Raw genomic sequence first — 17,740 nt, 5'->3', positions numbered from 1 at the left:
ACTCTGCGAATGTCCTGCTCGTTTTGCTAAAAGTCTTAAGTACTTTGAAGGAGTAGTACTAACACTTAGAGAAGTGGAACACAAAAACCACAAAAAAAGAGTTTTAGTCTTTATCTTTTAGTTATTTGTACAGAGTAGTTGTAAAGCCAAAACGACTCCCCAAAACAATGTAGTAACAGAAGCCTCCTAATAATACAATTATAATGAAACACTTAATTTTGATATTAAAAATTGAAATTTGTAATAATTGTCAACTAAATCCAGTAAAATTGGTTGCCTAAATGCATTGAAGTAGTAATACTGATTGCCTAAATTTCATGAAATAATAATATTGGTTGCCTAAATATAATAAAGTAGTAATATTGGTTGTCTAAATTGAACAAACCAGTAAGATTGGTTGCCTTAATGCAAAAAGTGATATTGGTTGCCTAAATATGATAAAGTAGTAATATTGGTTGTCTAAATATGAAGATATAATACCAAATAAGTTTAATGAATATTAATAATAACAAAGAATATAGAAACGTAAACGCTATTTAAAATGAAAAATTTATTCTCACTGACAATAATAGTGATAAAAACTTAGTAACCTTTTTATAAATTTCAAAATTTAGTTAGTCAAAAAACGTGTATGTAACATTGTTGTTTATTAAAATTGCGAACTTTTCGTAAAATTTTTTATTGACTAACATTATGCATTCATAAAATATCTTCAAAACACTTAGTCAACTTATACAAGTGTTATACAAAATTTTTAAGATTATGAGTATTGATTGTGAATTTATATAAATATAAATTGGAGTTTATAAATTTTATTTAGTATTTTTTAGTGGTTAGAACAATACATATCGTTACAAAATTGTCGAATACCATATTATTACAAACTTTTTTAAAGATACATTTACCCGGATATTTATAATTTTCTATATTATCAGCGGTAACAAGATATTATTAGTTTCGTAATTTTTATCACAAATTAATCATGTATTTTTAGTCTTCAAATAGATATCAATATATGTATTGTTGTTTGATGATATCATAATACGCACTGCTATTCAAAATTTGTTGTAATTAATTGACAGATGAATATTTAAAACATGAAGCAATATCTTGTTAATATTTCAGAGTCTTTACAAAGAAGTCATATCTATCTTGCGAAACTGTAGGGGTGATATAATGAATACATTTTCACATTTCACAGTTGCATCGTTTTCTAAATGTATATTTCAATCCTAATTTAATTGTAATACTTACCTGAGAATTTAATATTAAAAATCATTCATCGAATAAACGAATCTAACTATAAATTATCAGTCACATAACTGCTGAACTGAACATTTTGCATAAATTACGGCGAAATCCGTTTGAAATATTATTTGTACTGAGACGATTAAATGTACATATGTACATTCATTTGACATGCCCCGTATTTACACCATAATCTTTTGTTGAGCAAATGACTTCTCAATAAAAGTCGCAATCAAATGTAGGTATAGCCTAATGCTAAGGACAACCGGTAAATAATTATTCAATGTCTGCATTTATCCACTCTACTAGTTTTATGTAACTAGTATAATATGGGTTTTATCATGTAAATGCCATAACGTTAAATATGCATTTAATAGATATATCTAGTAATTATGATTATATATGCAAAACTCGAATGTAGGTAGGTGCTTTCTTCAATTTCACTTTTAAAATTTTTTTAAATTACACTTTATAATTCCACATATTTCAAGATGGGTATGATGACTATGTGATATCAAAGATGATTACATCAACTGTTGTCACCAGACCTGTAAACTTAGGTTTAGATCTTATAAATTGCGACTCTGGCTTATTTGTTTTTGTAGTTCGATTTTTTATTATCCATAAGAATTTAGACAGTACATAATATTGTATTTGATAACAAATATTACAGTAGATCATGTTGTACTAGACATTTTATGGAATTTACACTGATATACTTTACTATAATTAATAGTTTTTTTTTTGTATATACGATTCCAGTAATAAGAATAGAAGTAGACTGCGATGCAACCGAGAAGCGTCGACTCAAACGAAAAGTAGAGAGATACTCAATTCCCGAACTGAAACTCTTAACTAAATTACCTTTGGGAAACTGCTTTTAATTGCTAAATCGATGTTTCATACGTTTTCAGTAACTAGAGATTTGTACTTTACCAAGCTTCATGTTTCACTAATTATATCAAGATACTTTTGAATTTGGATAAAAAATAAAAAAACATAGCGTATTATCATTTTCTGGTATTTTATTAAAAAAATTTCCTTATATTGTGTTCAAATTATCATGATTCGTTCTAATCTGGCATGAAACTTTTGGTATACCCTCTGTAATAAAGCTCAACACAAATCCTTCACCCTCTTATAACATGAAGTCATATGAATAAAAAAGGGAACAATAGAAGAGCGAAAAAATATATTTTTGATCAAAAGTGAACAGCTGCGTGATCAGTTAAAAAACTATGATACAATCGGCCATCAACTACCTTGCTGAGCATCATATTGCGTTTTCTATTTCGCCGACTTGCTGTGGTATGGTCGTGCATGTCTATTTCTCCTACTACGGTGGTTTGAGTTTCGTTTCGACCGTTCATCAGTTTCAGTTTCGGTTGGTGCAGCATACGACGCTATGCTAATGTGAGCTTTGAAAATTGTCTCTGTGTACGATCAACCTAACCTCACAAACACGAATGTTTCATTTTGCCGTTTTCGTTGTTTTTCCGCAAGAATGGTGAATAAACTTGAATGGAACTTTTATAGTTTTGTTTATTTAGTGCTTGTTTTTTATATTTTCATCAACTGTGCATCTGGACATAGACTTTGCAATCATCAACATCCTAAACATCATGAGGTTAATACAACTTTCAAATGTTTATAAACGCACTTTTGGATTCAATGTTGTCAAAGTTTATTTTTAGTTCGCAATTATTGAGACAAATTGTTTGATTACTAACACGTACTTGGTCTAATCGTTTTGTTCCGTTATTTTTTTAAATAATTTAAATGTTGGTCTAGTTATCACAAGAATTATTGTTTTAGTTGCGTATATGTATTTACAAGAATGAATGTTTTCAGACTGGGGTAGTATACCTATAAAATAACCATTTCTCGAAAAATTATGGTATTAAAAACGATATAGGATAATTTTCTTATTTTTTATCTTGTTTGTTTTGTTCGATAACAACAAAATGAAACATTTCTCGAAAAAACTATAATTTTCTTTTTTGATTTTATAATTGCAATGTCTCTACATAATATACTTATTTTAATGAAAAAATTATGGTAACACATTCATTCAAAATTTTCTCAGAGGTATATTTGTACTGATCTTTAGAAAACTGAAAACAATTATGGGTTTAATACCTTATTTTCTTATGCCTCTACTGATTTCTATGGCCGACTTAAACGAAAATTAATTTTTGCTATTAAAAAAATCCAAAAAAGAATATCACTTTTAAGATGGACAGTTTATAAAAAAAATTTGATTCTATTCAACGAACTCAAATTTTTAATTTATATAAATTAGGATGATCCCAACTTAGGATCGAAAATGCAAATACACATATCGTAATATGAATAATAATCGTCGACGTTAACTAATCAAAATATTTTTAAAATATTAATCTTTTGTATTTGAAGCTCAAGGTTGTCTCCAATTGAAAAAAAAGATAGGATCAATAATATCAATCAACAATATGTAAATTTATATAATTAGAAACTCGAACATAGTTATTATTTCGTTTCGAATATGTGTATGATGTTATTGTGTATAATTAAACACTGTAACGAATTCCGAGGATGGCCTGTGTTCAAATTATTTCAATATTTATTTGAACACAATTTAAATCTTATTACTACGTCCACTGATGATAATTTTTACTTCGTTTATAATATTTATTTCGTCGGTGCGCTACTTTTCAGCAATTGACCAGGTGCCTGCCTCGCACTAAATAATTCGTCGATTTTTAACTCGAACTTCTTCATACCAGCTTTTGCGCGATCCACCTAAAACGGTGTGGTGTGATGTTGTTTCAAAAATACTTTTTGACACGAAATTTTCTACGAAAAGTAATAATATCTTTGAATATTCAAAAAATTAATCTTGGAAACCTAATATACTAACCCTCATTTACTTTCCAGATTATTCTGATATTCAGATGAGATGGGGTGGATGGTGACATGAAATTAATTTCTTAATGTCTTAAAATAACTCCCAAAATATATACTCCACAATCAAATTCCTCCAGCATATATTTGAAAAAATAAAATTCTTAATTAACCTGTTTAAAGGGGTTGAATCTTCCTTATTCGTTTTTTAAAAAAATTGTACATAAATCAGTTGCCTATTTCGAAATTATCGTACACAATTCTGGACCACATTGTACGAGTGAATTTCTTAGGCAGGATATTATTCAATCTTATCTTGATTTTTTATTCTAATGATAATTTTTCTTTTGTTTTCTTCGCATTTATTGAAAAAGTAGGTAAAAATGAAGATGTTTCAATATTTTTTGACCTTGTTGAAGAAAAAGTTATCGATATTACCTATTCCTTAATGAAAGTGTTTTTTTTCATATTCTACGCACATTTGGTAATCGTGTCTTTGAGTTGTATTGCTTTGTTCAATACATTCTTTGAATATGTATTAACTTTCCATGGCCAATATAAAATTTACTTATTATACTGCTGGCACGCCTGAGTTACGTGAAAACCTATATTTCTATCAGTATTATTACTCACTTCATTAACAGCTACACTCATATAAATGTTTCAGTATCAATAACCTGATATTCTACGCCTTCATTTCAGAAACTGATTTTTAGTGATCTTTTTTAATGATCCATTTTTGGTTTTTTCTTGACTGTATATGTGTGTCTCACATTAAAAATGTTCACTTTTACAATTCCTATTGCTATAGAACAATGTATCATTGAATTAAGGATTATTTGTGCTTACACTTAATAATTTGGTATTAGTGGACCTGTCTTTGTTTACAATTCAAATGATGATCTTAAACAAACATATCAAAGTATTTATAGAGGCGGGAACCACATTTTGACCGTTTGATGTGGTTATATATCGCAGGGATTGATTTGCAGATATCCACTGGATCGAGATAGATTGATAGAAATGTGTACAGAAGATAGATTTTTACTGATGCTCATAGTTGAGTACTTACTGAATATAGAGCCAAATCTGGTCCTTGACTCACTGTTATCGAAGGAAATGATATTGTAGAAGCTAAGATCTTCTGAATAAAAGAAATTTACAAGAAAAGATAAGAAGGTGGAAAAAGATAAAGAAAAGTAGTCGCTATGAGATTCTACTAGGATATTTGGATGAGGTATTTAAATAAGAACAACTTTTAGACTCCGCCGCCTACAGGAAGGAATGAAAAACTCACAGAAGAACACATTCTTTGTTACTGTACAGAAAGGGTAAGGAACTACCAAGAAAGGGGATATTGAACCTACTACATTAGAAGAAGAAAAGAGGTTATAAAGATTTGGAATTTGTCAAGAAAGTTCACCTCGATGTTGTGTGAATTGATGAAATGGGATGTTCGGAGTCTCTAATTTGAACTGAAGATACCTTGAGAAAGTAGTTTGTTCTCAGTTACTATTGTAAAAAATAATTGTAAACACGGAACTTTTCAAAGACATAAATTTTCTTTGTCGTTAATCATTCATGATGACTAACATGATGTACTTCATTTTTTGTTTTTCAATATACTTGACTATTAATTCTGGAAGACCTTGTGTACTATAGAATGCGTCACAGCATGAAGATTATACATGTATATGTTGTTTAAGTTTCACCTTTTCAATTTAACTCCGCAATGTCGATACAAGTTTTTCTACCGACAGTAAAATCTAAATTCCTATTTGGTTATAGACCGAATAACTTAACTGCACATCGACTATTTGTTTTGATTCGCAGATTTAAAAAAAATATAGTAAAATATTATTTTCAAAATCAAATCTTTTATAAATAGTACAATTTTTGACTGGATCTAAACCTTATAATTTTTCGCATTTATTATTAATATGGAATTAAGGAAGTGACTCAAAAACAGCAAAGCATTGAAAGGACAAGAGAATTAATGTTAGATAATCCGATTAATGAAAGAAACATGGAGTATACAGATCAAAGGAAAAACAAAAAAAATTTGCAGAAATAAGAAACAGGAAAATTCAGAAACACTAATAAAAGAACATTATATAAAGACACGAGAAATTTTTAACAAGAAGCAAAAAGAAGCAAGGAATCAGTCGTAGTTGTGCAGAGATACTATTGAAGTAAAAACGGATGTCTAATAGGAAGCAGAAAAAGAAAACTGGATAGGTGGAGGCGATACTTTGATGAACTGGTAAATGAAGAAAAAGAGGAAAACGGTGAAAGTGAGTCGCAGGAAGAGAGTCACCAAACACCTATAGTAGAAGCACCAACGGAAATTGAGATATATTGTTTAATATGAAAAATAATAAAAGGACATAATAGAAGTAATAAAGTGTGGGGAAGAAAGATATTAAAGAATATCTAGGAACTGGAAGAGATGCTAAGCCAATGGGACAAAGCAGTTCTTTGCCTCATAGATAAGAAAGGGAGATAGGACCGATTGCGGTAATTACAGGGTCATTACCTTATTGGTTGTGGAGTGCTAGAGAGGTTAAACAAATACTTGGACGAACAAGTAGGCTAGCAACAAGGTTTAAGAAAGCAAAATCGACTAGCGATCAAATTTTTGTGTTTAAAACAATACAGAATGATAACTATGAGCGGGGACTAAATTTGAAGCTATTATCGACTTTAAAACAGACAATATTAGCCTGTAGCAAGCTCTAGCAAAACTTGGAATGAATACGATTGGTGGAAATAACACTTAACAAAACCGAAAACATAGTAATCATAGAAGGAAGTTTATACGGAAAATTCGAAACGAAAAAGGCTCAAGACCACAGTGTCGTTTAATTTCCTACTAGAGGTAATTGTCTGGGATAGTGGATTACGATCCAAAGGAATGATTTATAATAGCGAAAGGCGTATGCAGATGACGTAGTGCTCATAACCAGGAATTACAAAAAATGTTTTTACTACAGTAAAAAGAAAAGAGGCAATAAAAAACAGTTGAAGCTGTAGGAAATCTATTAAAGTCCAAATATATTTTAAAGGTAGCGAAGCTAAGAATTTACAGGACAGTGATACACCCTACAGTTTTATATAGTAGTGAATGCTGGGTCATGAATAAGAGAGAAGAGAACAGGCTAAATGCACGGAAGAGAGAAGTGTTGAGAAAAATTTTTGGAGAGATACGAGTGGAAAAAAAGAACGAATACAAAGATTAAAAAGTTATATGGTCAGGCAGACATCGGGTATATAGTAAGGAGAAAAAGACTGCGATGGTTGGGGCATAGAGCTAGAATGAAAGAAGACAGGTGGGGGAAAAGGGCCTTAACAAGTGAAGAAGGTGCAAATAAAAGAAGAGGGCGTCCACGTAAACGTCCAAGAAGACTTACAGAGATTAGGGATATCAATCTGGTGCAATGCAGCCGTGAACAAAAGGAGTTGGAGAAAAGCAAGTAGAACTAAGCTGGAATTTCTGGAACCGTTGGCGATATTCATACTGAACACACTGTTTACCTCACCATTACACCAACACTCACGATCACACTCTCTGACGCGCGATTCATTAACCAAGTTAACTTTTTACCCTCTGTTTCTGAAGACGATAACTGGTTTATCGAAACGCACGTCAGACAGTATAATCGTGAGTAATGGTGTAAACAGTGTATTCAGTATAAAAGCAGTAAAGAGACTTCAAGCCTTAGGCCTATGACGCCTGCTGTGCTGTTTTATACATATATTCGATTCCTTAGAGCAAAATGTCCTATGTCCGTTCGTAAGATAAATTAATAACAGGTTTCAGAATAAGAAATTTTTATTTGTAATACGAGGATGTATTGATATCTAGTTAGTCTAGACCAGTTCCATGCATAAACAAAATATTGCGTTACCATAGCAACGTGTCAGTGTAAAGGGTTAAGAGGTAAGCAGATTTATGAAAATATGCTTAATACCCTTGATGATCAATGTCCTCCATGAAAAATTGGACTGCAAGCTTCAAAAGAGGTAAATTTTCCATTGAAGATGATGACCGATCGGGAAGGCCAGTTTCTGTGTCAGTCTCCGAAAGTATCGATGCAATTCATGACACGATTTAATCAGATCGTCGAATTGGGCTAAAACGGATCTGATCTAAAGCACTGAATATTTCATACGAACGCGTTCATCATATAGTTCACGTCAATTTGGACATGACAAAAATTGTTGCAAAATGGATCCCTGAATGTTGACCAAAAACGTGCAAGTGTAGAAGCATCGCGTTCGATCTGTGCTCGATTTGAAAACGATGTAGACTCCTTAAACCGAATTTTTCCTATGTATGAGACTTGGGTACATTTCTACGATCCAGAAAATTTTTGGGATTGCCATGGAGTAATCATGATTTATTTTTTGTATAAGGGTAGAACAATAACTGGAGATTACTATTCGACATTACTACGGGAAAAAATTAAAGAGTAAAGACGCGGGAAACTATCCAAAGGTGTCTTTTTTGCAGGACAACGTTCCTGCACACAAATCTCATGTTGCCATGCAAAAAGTTCGTGGTTTAGGGTTTGAATTATTAGAACACCCCCTTTATTCACCAGATTTGGCTCCGACTATCATCTCTTTCCTCGACTGAAAAAAAGTTAAAAAGGTCGTAAATTTTCTTCGGTAACGAGGAGGTAATAAAAGCTGTGGAGGTCTGGTTTGCAGAGAAAGAAGAAACATTTTTTTTTGAAAGGTCTAGAGACGTTGCAGGTTCGCTGTAATAAATGTATCCAATTAAGAGGAGAATATGTTTAGTAATAAAATATTTCGACATTGAAATTTTGTTTGGTACTGTTGTAGGCTAAGAATTTTTCAATATATCCTCGTATATTTACAAAGATTACAGACTGTAAAATTACTAAAACTCAAAAGGCATTGAGCTTCATTATTAGAGTTATGCACGTATCAAAACAATCATTTTCGCTCTAAGGTATCGTATTATTAATATTTTGACTTGTCGCTTACTTTTATTTTAGTCTCGTTGAGACTTTTAAAGAAGCCAACGGTCATTATTATAGAAATATTATTAACTAAGGTAACTTAATCAATATGTGAGAATTTTATTATACTTCATAAAAAATATCCAAATCTTTACAAGCATTATGACGATTTCGTGTCAATACACATTCATGGTACGTTAAATTTGTAAACAATGCAGCTATAGAAAGATTTCACAGAGCATGTTAATCGTATAACAACAATTTCTTGAGAACTTTGAAACAATAAATATTTTGTTATGTAAAATTATAAACAGTAACTACATATTTGGAAATAAAACACTGAGGTGCTTTTACGCAGATTGTTGTGTAACTAATACCCAATTTACAGCGTTATATTATAAAAAAAAAACTTTAAATGATTGCATCCAAAATTTGAAAATGTAGAACAAAGATTGCATGTTACAACATAATTTGCTGAATGAATTTAATATGCGTTTTATTTTTTATTATTATAAAGAATCTTTTAATTTTCATATAAGTAAGCATATCATTAAAAATATAGTCGTATAACAGTTTTTTGTATATTTTATTGCTTTTATTAACAAATTAAGATACTAGTATTATTATTTTATATATTTTTAGTATAAAAATACCATGGTTTCGGAAACTTTTATTGTGCCCTATTTGCCGTATTTTTCACTAAATTTCCTGTTTAAAAGATATTTAGTAAATATAGGCAGAGAAAAATCTATTAATTAATCTTCAAAAATGTTGTAAGGGTGTCTCTGGATATTACGCAATTTGTTATATAAGGTTTGGCTTATATGGCATTCTGCAAGGCCCAATGTCCGGTCTGGTACTGGAGTGCTACTACCTGATATTGCAACAAAAACGAAATATCGAACCGGTTTTGGTTCTTTCTTCGCTTTGAAATCAGCTCTTAACTTGCATCATTAACAAATGAAAATAAGAGTTAATTTTTTATTATCTGAATACACAATGATGTGACGAAATAAATAATGAGAGAAAAAATTAATGAAAGTTTGTGATAATTGGCATAAAAATTGTACAGGGCTGATCAAAATCTATAATTTTGTAAGTCCACAAAAGTTCTTGAATATACTTATTTACATTTAAGAAACATGAGTATTGAAGTATACCACGGTTGTATTTTTTGCAAGTTTTTACAATGAGTTATGGCCCAACTCCATTAACTAAGTTGTTAATAGTGAACGTTTAGAAATCACTCGTGAAGGCTCACGTTGGATGATTTTTTATGAACAGACCTCACTCAACAACAATGCTTAGAATATCCTCGTGCAACTTTTGGTAATGAAGCATCATCAAAGAAGACTCTTTACAATTGGTTGCCGAAATATTCGTCATGGTCCTGCGTCCTTCAGTGATAAATGTTGAGAAGGTTGCCTCGCGCAATATTATTAAAGAAGATCGGCATGTGACTTACAGATAAATAGAGGCGTCTCTTAGGTTAGGTTAGGTTAGGATAACGCAGACGGCAATACAAATGATTTTGCATAAACAATTAGGTTTGAGAAATATTTGAATGAGAAAAACATATAATTAATGTTTCATTTCCCGTATTCACTCGATTAATCGCCTAATGACTTTTTCTTGTTTCTCACTGTCAAACGAAAGAAGCGCGGACGATTTTCATCACCTCAAGAAGCCGTTGAAGAATTTCAAAACCATATTTCCACGATATCAGCTTCAGAGTGGAAAAAAAGTTTCGTGAATTGGTTTCAGCGTAGGCAAAAACGTATATTTCGAAAAGAACTTGCTCGTTTCTGTTTGTAAAAATTTATAAGGCAGACGAAAATAGTAAAGGTTGCAAAAGGAAAACCAAAATCTTGAAACATTTGGAATAAGTGAATAGATTAAATGAAAATTTTGTGGAAACGTTCACAAATCAATCTTTCGACTTATAACGAATCCTGCAGAAATCCGGTTTTACTTTGGGGATATAGTTTACTACTACTAATACACCAACCCTCAAAATAATTTAATAACTGAGCTATCTTCTTAAGGAGACCGAAATTAAACGATTTCACCAATTATTTAATCATGAATCATTTAGAAGAACGAAAAAAAAATACATTGGGACAACGTAACTTTTTCAAATAAATATAACTTTACACAAAATTCACATAAAATAATGAACTTGAGGATATAAATGATAATCATAATCTTTTTGAAATAAAGAATTTTAATTCAATGAAATTTATGTGAGTAAATCCTTGGAAAGTGTTTATTTAAATAAGAATTTATTTAATTGAAGAGAGTCATGCAGTTGTAAGATAATTGTATGAAAATTACCGAGGTTCTCATCATCACGAAGATGTATACAGTGTGCGTCCATAAGCAAGAAATACATTTATCATTAACTAATAAATAATTTATCATTTCTTGAAATAATAATCTCTGATACAGGGTGAATAACTGAATAACATTGAAAGTTTCGTCATCATAGTTTTAACTTTGAAATCAGGTCTTAATCTAAAACTATATTGCGGGTATGTCGAGGATTTTCATTTGAAAGATAAACTTTTAACGTAGTTGGTCGATAATCTAGAAAATGCCACGTATAGCATGCCATACATGAAATCCCGACTTGACTTTTAAGTCAATTCCAACCCTATTCATACTGAAAACATTGTCTGCACCACCATTACACAAAAACTCACATACACTATCTGACAAGCGTTTTGACTAGACTGAAGGTAAATTGAAAATCCTGAAGTGTGCCCTTGTGATTTGTCATGGTTGCACGGTGCATCCCGATTATCATTTTGATGAGTCAAAGATTATCGTTGGTATTTGTACTTCTTTGCCAGATTGTTCACTAGTAGCAATTTTCGTCTTTATTGTGTGAATTACTATGAATCTTTCACCATTGCATAGTCCTTCTGATAAGTCTAAATTACGCAACATTATTATTAAAGCATTTTTTTTCAATTTTGGGTTCGTGTGGTGGCGAGTCTCAAATGTTGTACAATACTGAGAAATTCTGTTGTAAATTCAACTGCTCCTTCAGGTTGATCTTTCATTGAGCCATAGATATGGTAGTTTTGTACTCTCTTGGAAGTTTGGTGACTATATTATCATCAATTTTTTCTTTGTTAAGAGGGGCGAGCATTGCTCGGTCTTTCATCCCCTCATAATTTCCATTTGCTAAGCAGTTACCAAACCTGTGGCAATTCGATTTCTTTCATAGTTTTTAGGGTCAGTTCGTCGTTGTCTAATTTTAGTAAATTATCAGCAAATTGTCGTTGCTCTATATCAACGCGCATATTTTTTTGTAGTTTTCAAAAGTCTTAAAAAAGGACCATAAGAAACATCGCTTGATAGAAAGATCTAATAACTCAGTTTTATTTGCTCGTGGTTGTATAGCAATTAGTGGAAATATCCTAGTATCCCTTATTTTTTCACCGAAAGGCACATTTAAGATTAGGACTACCCGAACGCCACCTTTTTCTTGTTATTTAACTTCCAGTTATGTTATTGTTCTTACAATGAAGAAAGTTTATGTTTAAGTTGATCATAGAAAATAAAAACGACATTTCCTAAAAATGAATTCTAGCGAGATCTATATACGAGGTCTGGCTATTAAATAACAAGACTGGTTACGAAAAATGGTTCAATATACTCCCCTCCCCTCGCTACACACCTTTCCATACGTTTTTTCCATTCATCGAAGCAGTGTTGGAAGTCTTCTTTGGTGAGGGCCTTTAGGAGCTCTGCCGTTTTTTGCTTTACAGCTTCCATTGACACAAATAGGGTTCCTTTCAAAGCAGATCTTTGTCTAACCTTTCAAGGAAATTTGAGCTTTTAGTCAGGGGTCAGATTTTTTGGCACCAACTTCGCACAGACTTTTGTCATGTGTAAAATTTTTTTAACCGTTTCTTTATTGGCGTTTACAGCCTCGGCAATCATCCGGATGCTCATTCGACGATCTACAGGCACAATCTGGTTGATTTTGGCCACTGTTTTAGGAATTGAAACAGTAACGAGGCGACCTGGGCGCTGGTCATCTTCAGGGCTCTCTCGGCCTTCATTAAAGCCATTACACAACTCAAAAACATGAGCACGAGATATAGAATTGTCCCCATAGGTCTCTTGCAACAATTTATAGCACTCAGTTGGAGTTTTTTTCAATTTAACGAGAAATTTGAAAAAACAAAACAAGTTCGTTTCAAACCGCTACTGCACAAATACTATAATAGTGACGGAAACGTGTTTTGATACGTGAATAAACAATATATCTAGGTACTCAACGCTCTAATCGTTTCTTTATCCCACTCGACTAGGTCGCTCTCTAGGCGCGCAGTCTTATTTAATAGCCAAACCTCGTATCGCCCACGAAACTCCCCGTATACTAAATTTTCTGAAAATCGTTGAAGTGGTTTCTAAAAAGTAGGGAGCAGATTATAACATTTAGGATTTAGATGATGTTTTTTAAAAAAATTTTACGATTATCATTTTTTGGTACAAATAAACCACAAAATGAAAAAATTCGAATTTTTGCAATTTGTTCTTATAATATTTATTTTATTACTACATGCAATTGATCTGATGCTAATCAGGTATACCATAAAACTGTCAAGGTAAGTTTAACCAATTAATTAGATCAAATCTACAATTTCGTTGATAAAAACCTGTTTTTGATATGACGTGATATTCGTAACGGAATCTATTAGCGCACTTGCGCAAGAGATTATTTTTTCTATTACACAATTTGTTTAATTGGTTTATTGTACTTAAGCCATAGCACTTTGTTGTAAGTTATTTTTTGTATTTAATTTGTAGCATAATTTCATTTCAACGTTGTATTTGGCGTTTTCAGAATAATCCTTCGACTATCGGTGGTTACTTAACAGCTAAAGGGCTTCTAATTTTTATTTATTTATTTTTTTTCCAAAATGTCATGTTTCCTTATATTTGCTGATATAAACATTGCACAAAAAAATCTCTATCGATTAAAAAACAGTAATATTGATGATATTTAAAAATCAATGTTTTTAAACTGAATATTTCGTTTCTATGGCATAGTTCGAAGAAAAGTTGGAAATTTATTTATTGTTCTGATCATTGATTCATCAGTGAAATTGTGAATTCCTATAAAAGGCGTCTTTGACCCGATTCTTCGAGATTCATTACAACAAAATCTTCAATACTACACGTTTTCTCTAAACCATATTTTGCCATAAGAAGTAACCACAAAATAATTTTTACATAAAATATTTCAAAGCTGATTTCTCTCACCTGTTGTGACCTTAGTATGCATTATTGATCACAGCCGTCTTCAAGATTAAAAAAAAGAAATAATATTTTTCGCTCCAGTGTATTTTAATTGAATTATTATTGTTGGACCGTGAAAATTGTCAATTAAAAATAATATAATTAAATTGAAAAAAGTATCACTTGTTAATAACATGTGCCATTAAAAATCATTGTCACTTCTGTACACATTCAACGTCGTTAATTTTGGATTAGAGCAATGTCCTGTTAAAAAATGCACAACAGACACCATTGGATATTGATTGGGAAAATATCGAGAAAAAGTCATTGATACGAGTGGCAAAATTTCCCAAGGGATTTAATTCTGTGTTGCCATCAAATAGACCGCAAAGTTTTTGATTTATCTTTGACATTCAATCTCTGTTTTCATGATTAAATGTCAAAAGACAAAATCTATCTCTCTCACACACACGCGCGTCCAATTTAGATATTTTGTAAAGAATTGTGTTGAATGGTTTTGGAATATATCCCAAATCTACGATATTGATACAGTTGATTTGAGAGATTACAAAAATAAATTAGTGAATATTAAAAATACTATCTGTACCAATAAGAATAAAAAACATGTTATATTACATGTTATACATTATAACACGTTATTAGTATAATTATTGGTAACTATATTGGTTTATTCTCAAATATCTGAAAAATTGCAGTTGGCGATTCACTATTTGATTTTTTAAGACAAAAACTTATCGTGAATTAGTTGTAGGCTGGAATTGAGCACATTCCGGTTAAAATATAATTTGCTCAATTTAAAGATCTCGCAACTTGTTAGGACTAGTCTCGAATTTTACAATCGCTTTACTTTCTTTCAATCATTATCTCATTGTTTATTGACGACGCAGTACCTTTTTATAATTAATAGTATGGAATGCGATATATATGAAATTCGAGTATTGTTAAGCTATTATTGGATACAAAAGATTTAGCAGCAAGCAACATATGTAAAACTGAGGGGAAAGACACAGTTAATGAGCGTTCTTGTAATTGGAGATTTGACGCATGAAGAAGGTTACAACGAAAGCAAAAGAAAACCAACCTAGTGCCAGTTCTCGCCGATTATCAGATACCATACATCACCATTTTAAACCATCTATAAAAGTTGCGACACGAATTAATCGAAAAATAAAGCGAAACGTTGAGTAGAGTTTTTATCAAACGCATTATTTCCTGCGATGAAAAATAGATTTATCTAAATAATTCGGACATGGAAAATCAGTGATCAGACAAAGTCAATTACCATAGCCCGCCGCTAAGAGAGGTAAACCTTGTTGTGTGTTGGTGAAATTATGAAGATCTAGTGTACTTCGAAATCATTCCAGATAGTCGAACTATCAATTCAGAGGTATATAGTGGATAGCTGATGTGAATGTATGGGGTTTTATTGGAGAAATATTCAGGTTCAGTTAACCAAAAGCGTTTTCTCTTATAACAAGCCAGTGCTAAACCACGCACTGCGAAAGTTACGCACCATCAGATTACTATTTATTAATATTAAAAAAATAGAATCTTAGCCTAAAAAAAATTTTACCAAGGTCTAATAGAGCTTACAGGGTTAATACCATAGAACACCATGAGGTATACTTAAATGATTATTTAATAAACACAATGAACATTACACAGAGACATTCTTTATGTGACACCCTCTATAGATTGAAGAGTGGGATCGAAAAACACCTGGTTGCTTCGTAATAACAATAAAGCCTTGTATTATGAAATTTTGAAGTGATTTTAGATATGGCCATACACAAAAATCTAGAGGATTGTGTTCAAGTGAACTTAGGGGTCACGTTAAGTATATGGATTAATTAGGAATTCTGTTTTTTAGGATTCTAAATTTCTGTTATATCGTGAGTTAAATCGAAAAAATTGTCAGGGATTGTGAAGGAAGATCCTACTCAACATCCAGAAAAATTGAAAGTTTGGCAAGGAATTACAGGAAATCAAATTATAGAATCAATAATATTTGATGAGAAATAATTAACTAAATAATTATTTGTTTTACATATTTTTGTACTACTATCAAAATAGCTGTCAAACTAACAGTGTTTTCCTTCAATAAAATCAACGTTGATGAATTATATCTCCACCCTGTATAACTGATCGACAGGTCTAAGAATTTTTATAAAAATGTGAATATTTGAATAAACATTAATTTCATTTAAAATAACTAATTAATGGTTGATGAATTCGAATGCTGGGATGTCGCTTTCAACTGTGGTGGATTCACCAGCAGGCTGAGTAGGCTGAAGCCCGAGGCGGAGTATTTCAAGAAACGGCAAATTTTTTATTTCATTGTTGAGATGAGTTTCGAAATTTCTACAGAGATAAAATTAATTTAATAAAAATTGAAATACAGTACACTGAAGCTTTACTTCTATTTATGATTTATTTAAGTTAAGAAAAGCTAAACGCCTTAGCGAAAGGGGTCGTTAACGACCCCCAGAGTGAAAATGATTCCATTACGTAGTGCCATTTTGTAGATGGTAGTTTCTAGACGCTGCGAATTACCAACGTAAAATAAAAAGAAATAATGTCTTCAAACTCTCATTGGTAACTAGCTTAAGAAACCACTTTCAGTTACTGAATTACTAGAGGATGATTCTCAAATTCTTTCCGAAGGCATATACGTAACCAAACCTTGAACATGAATCTCTGCATAAATAATTCATCAAAAACCAATAAAGGACTATAGAAAAGTAAGGCCTTGGGGAATGTGTTTTTATAAAATTTGCTGATATTTTTCACAAATTAAACTCTGATTTACATTCTCCATTATATTTTGATAACTTTTCTACATCGGCGAAGTTGATGTATGAACTTAGATAAATTTTGGAGCAACAAGAATAATTAGGGAGAACAACGTAAATTAATTGATTCAAAAATAATGAAAAAAGAGTTAAGGGGCAGATAATTTTTATTTTAGATTTCACAGTATTTCTTAAAGAAATATGAAAGTAAATTCATGAACTTAAAAAAGGCTTCTGTGCCCCACAGAAGATGCTCCCTAATTCGTAAGCACGCTTGTCCAATTTCAGAAAGGTTGTTGCACGGCTATCCTCTTAGGAGGCAAGACCTTTTACCTACTCCACGTTCAGAATTAGTTCCGGGCTCAATACCTTACAATGCCAAAAAATGCACAAACACTTGCCAATTGAAATCAAATCGATACAATATTTTCCCTCATTTCGCAATAATTTGAGGGCAAATTTACTGATAAGTAGCTTCTGTAAACGATAATATTCAATTACGGACATGCTGCATACTGGTTTAATTTTTGCTATGGATTTTATATATACTAA

General features: G+C 31.5%; 1 protein-coding gene across 1 annotated transcript in view; it reads left to right on the top strand.

Annotated features, from left to right (window-relative positions):
- The first annotated feature begins 2,588 nt into the window (after positions 1-2,588).
- LOC130451385 (leishmanolysin-like peptidase) overlaps positions 2,589-17,740 on the top strand; it is a 43,804-nt gene continuing 28,652 nt past the window's right edge. Inside the window, exon 1 of the mRNA XM_056790362.1 lies at positions 2,589-2,875. Coding sequence (XP_056646340.1) covers positions 2,753-2,875 — 123 coding nt within the window. The 5' untranslated portion in view covers positions 2,589-2,752. The remainder of the gene's footprint in view (positions 2,876-17,740) is intronic.

The sequence above is a fragment of the Diorhabda sublineata genome, chromosome X (assembly GCF_026230105.1).
Source record: "Diorhabda sublineata isolate icDioSubl1.1 chromosome X, icDioSubl1.1, whole genome shotgun sequence".
NCBI lineage: Eukaryota > Metazoa > Arthropoda > Insecta > Coleoptera > Chrysomelidae > Diorhabda > Diorhabda sublineata.
Note: the sequence above shows the minus strand (reverse complement) of the source record. Positions and strands in the feature narration are given on the sequence as shown.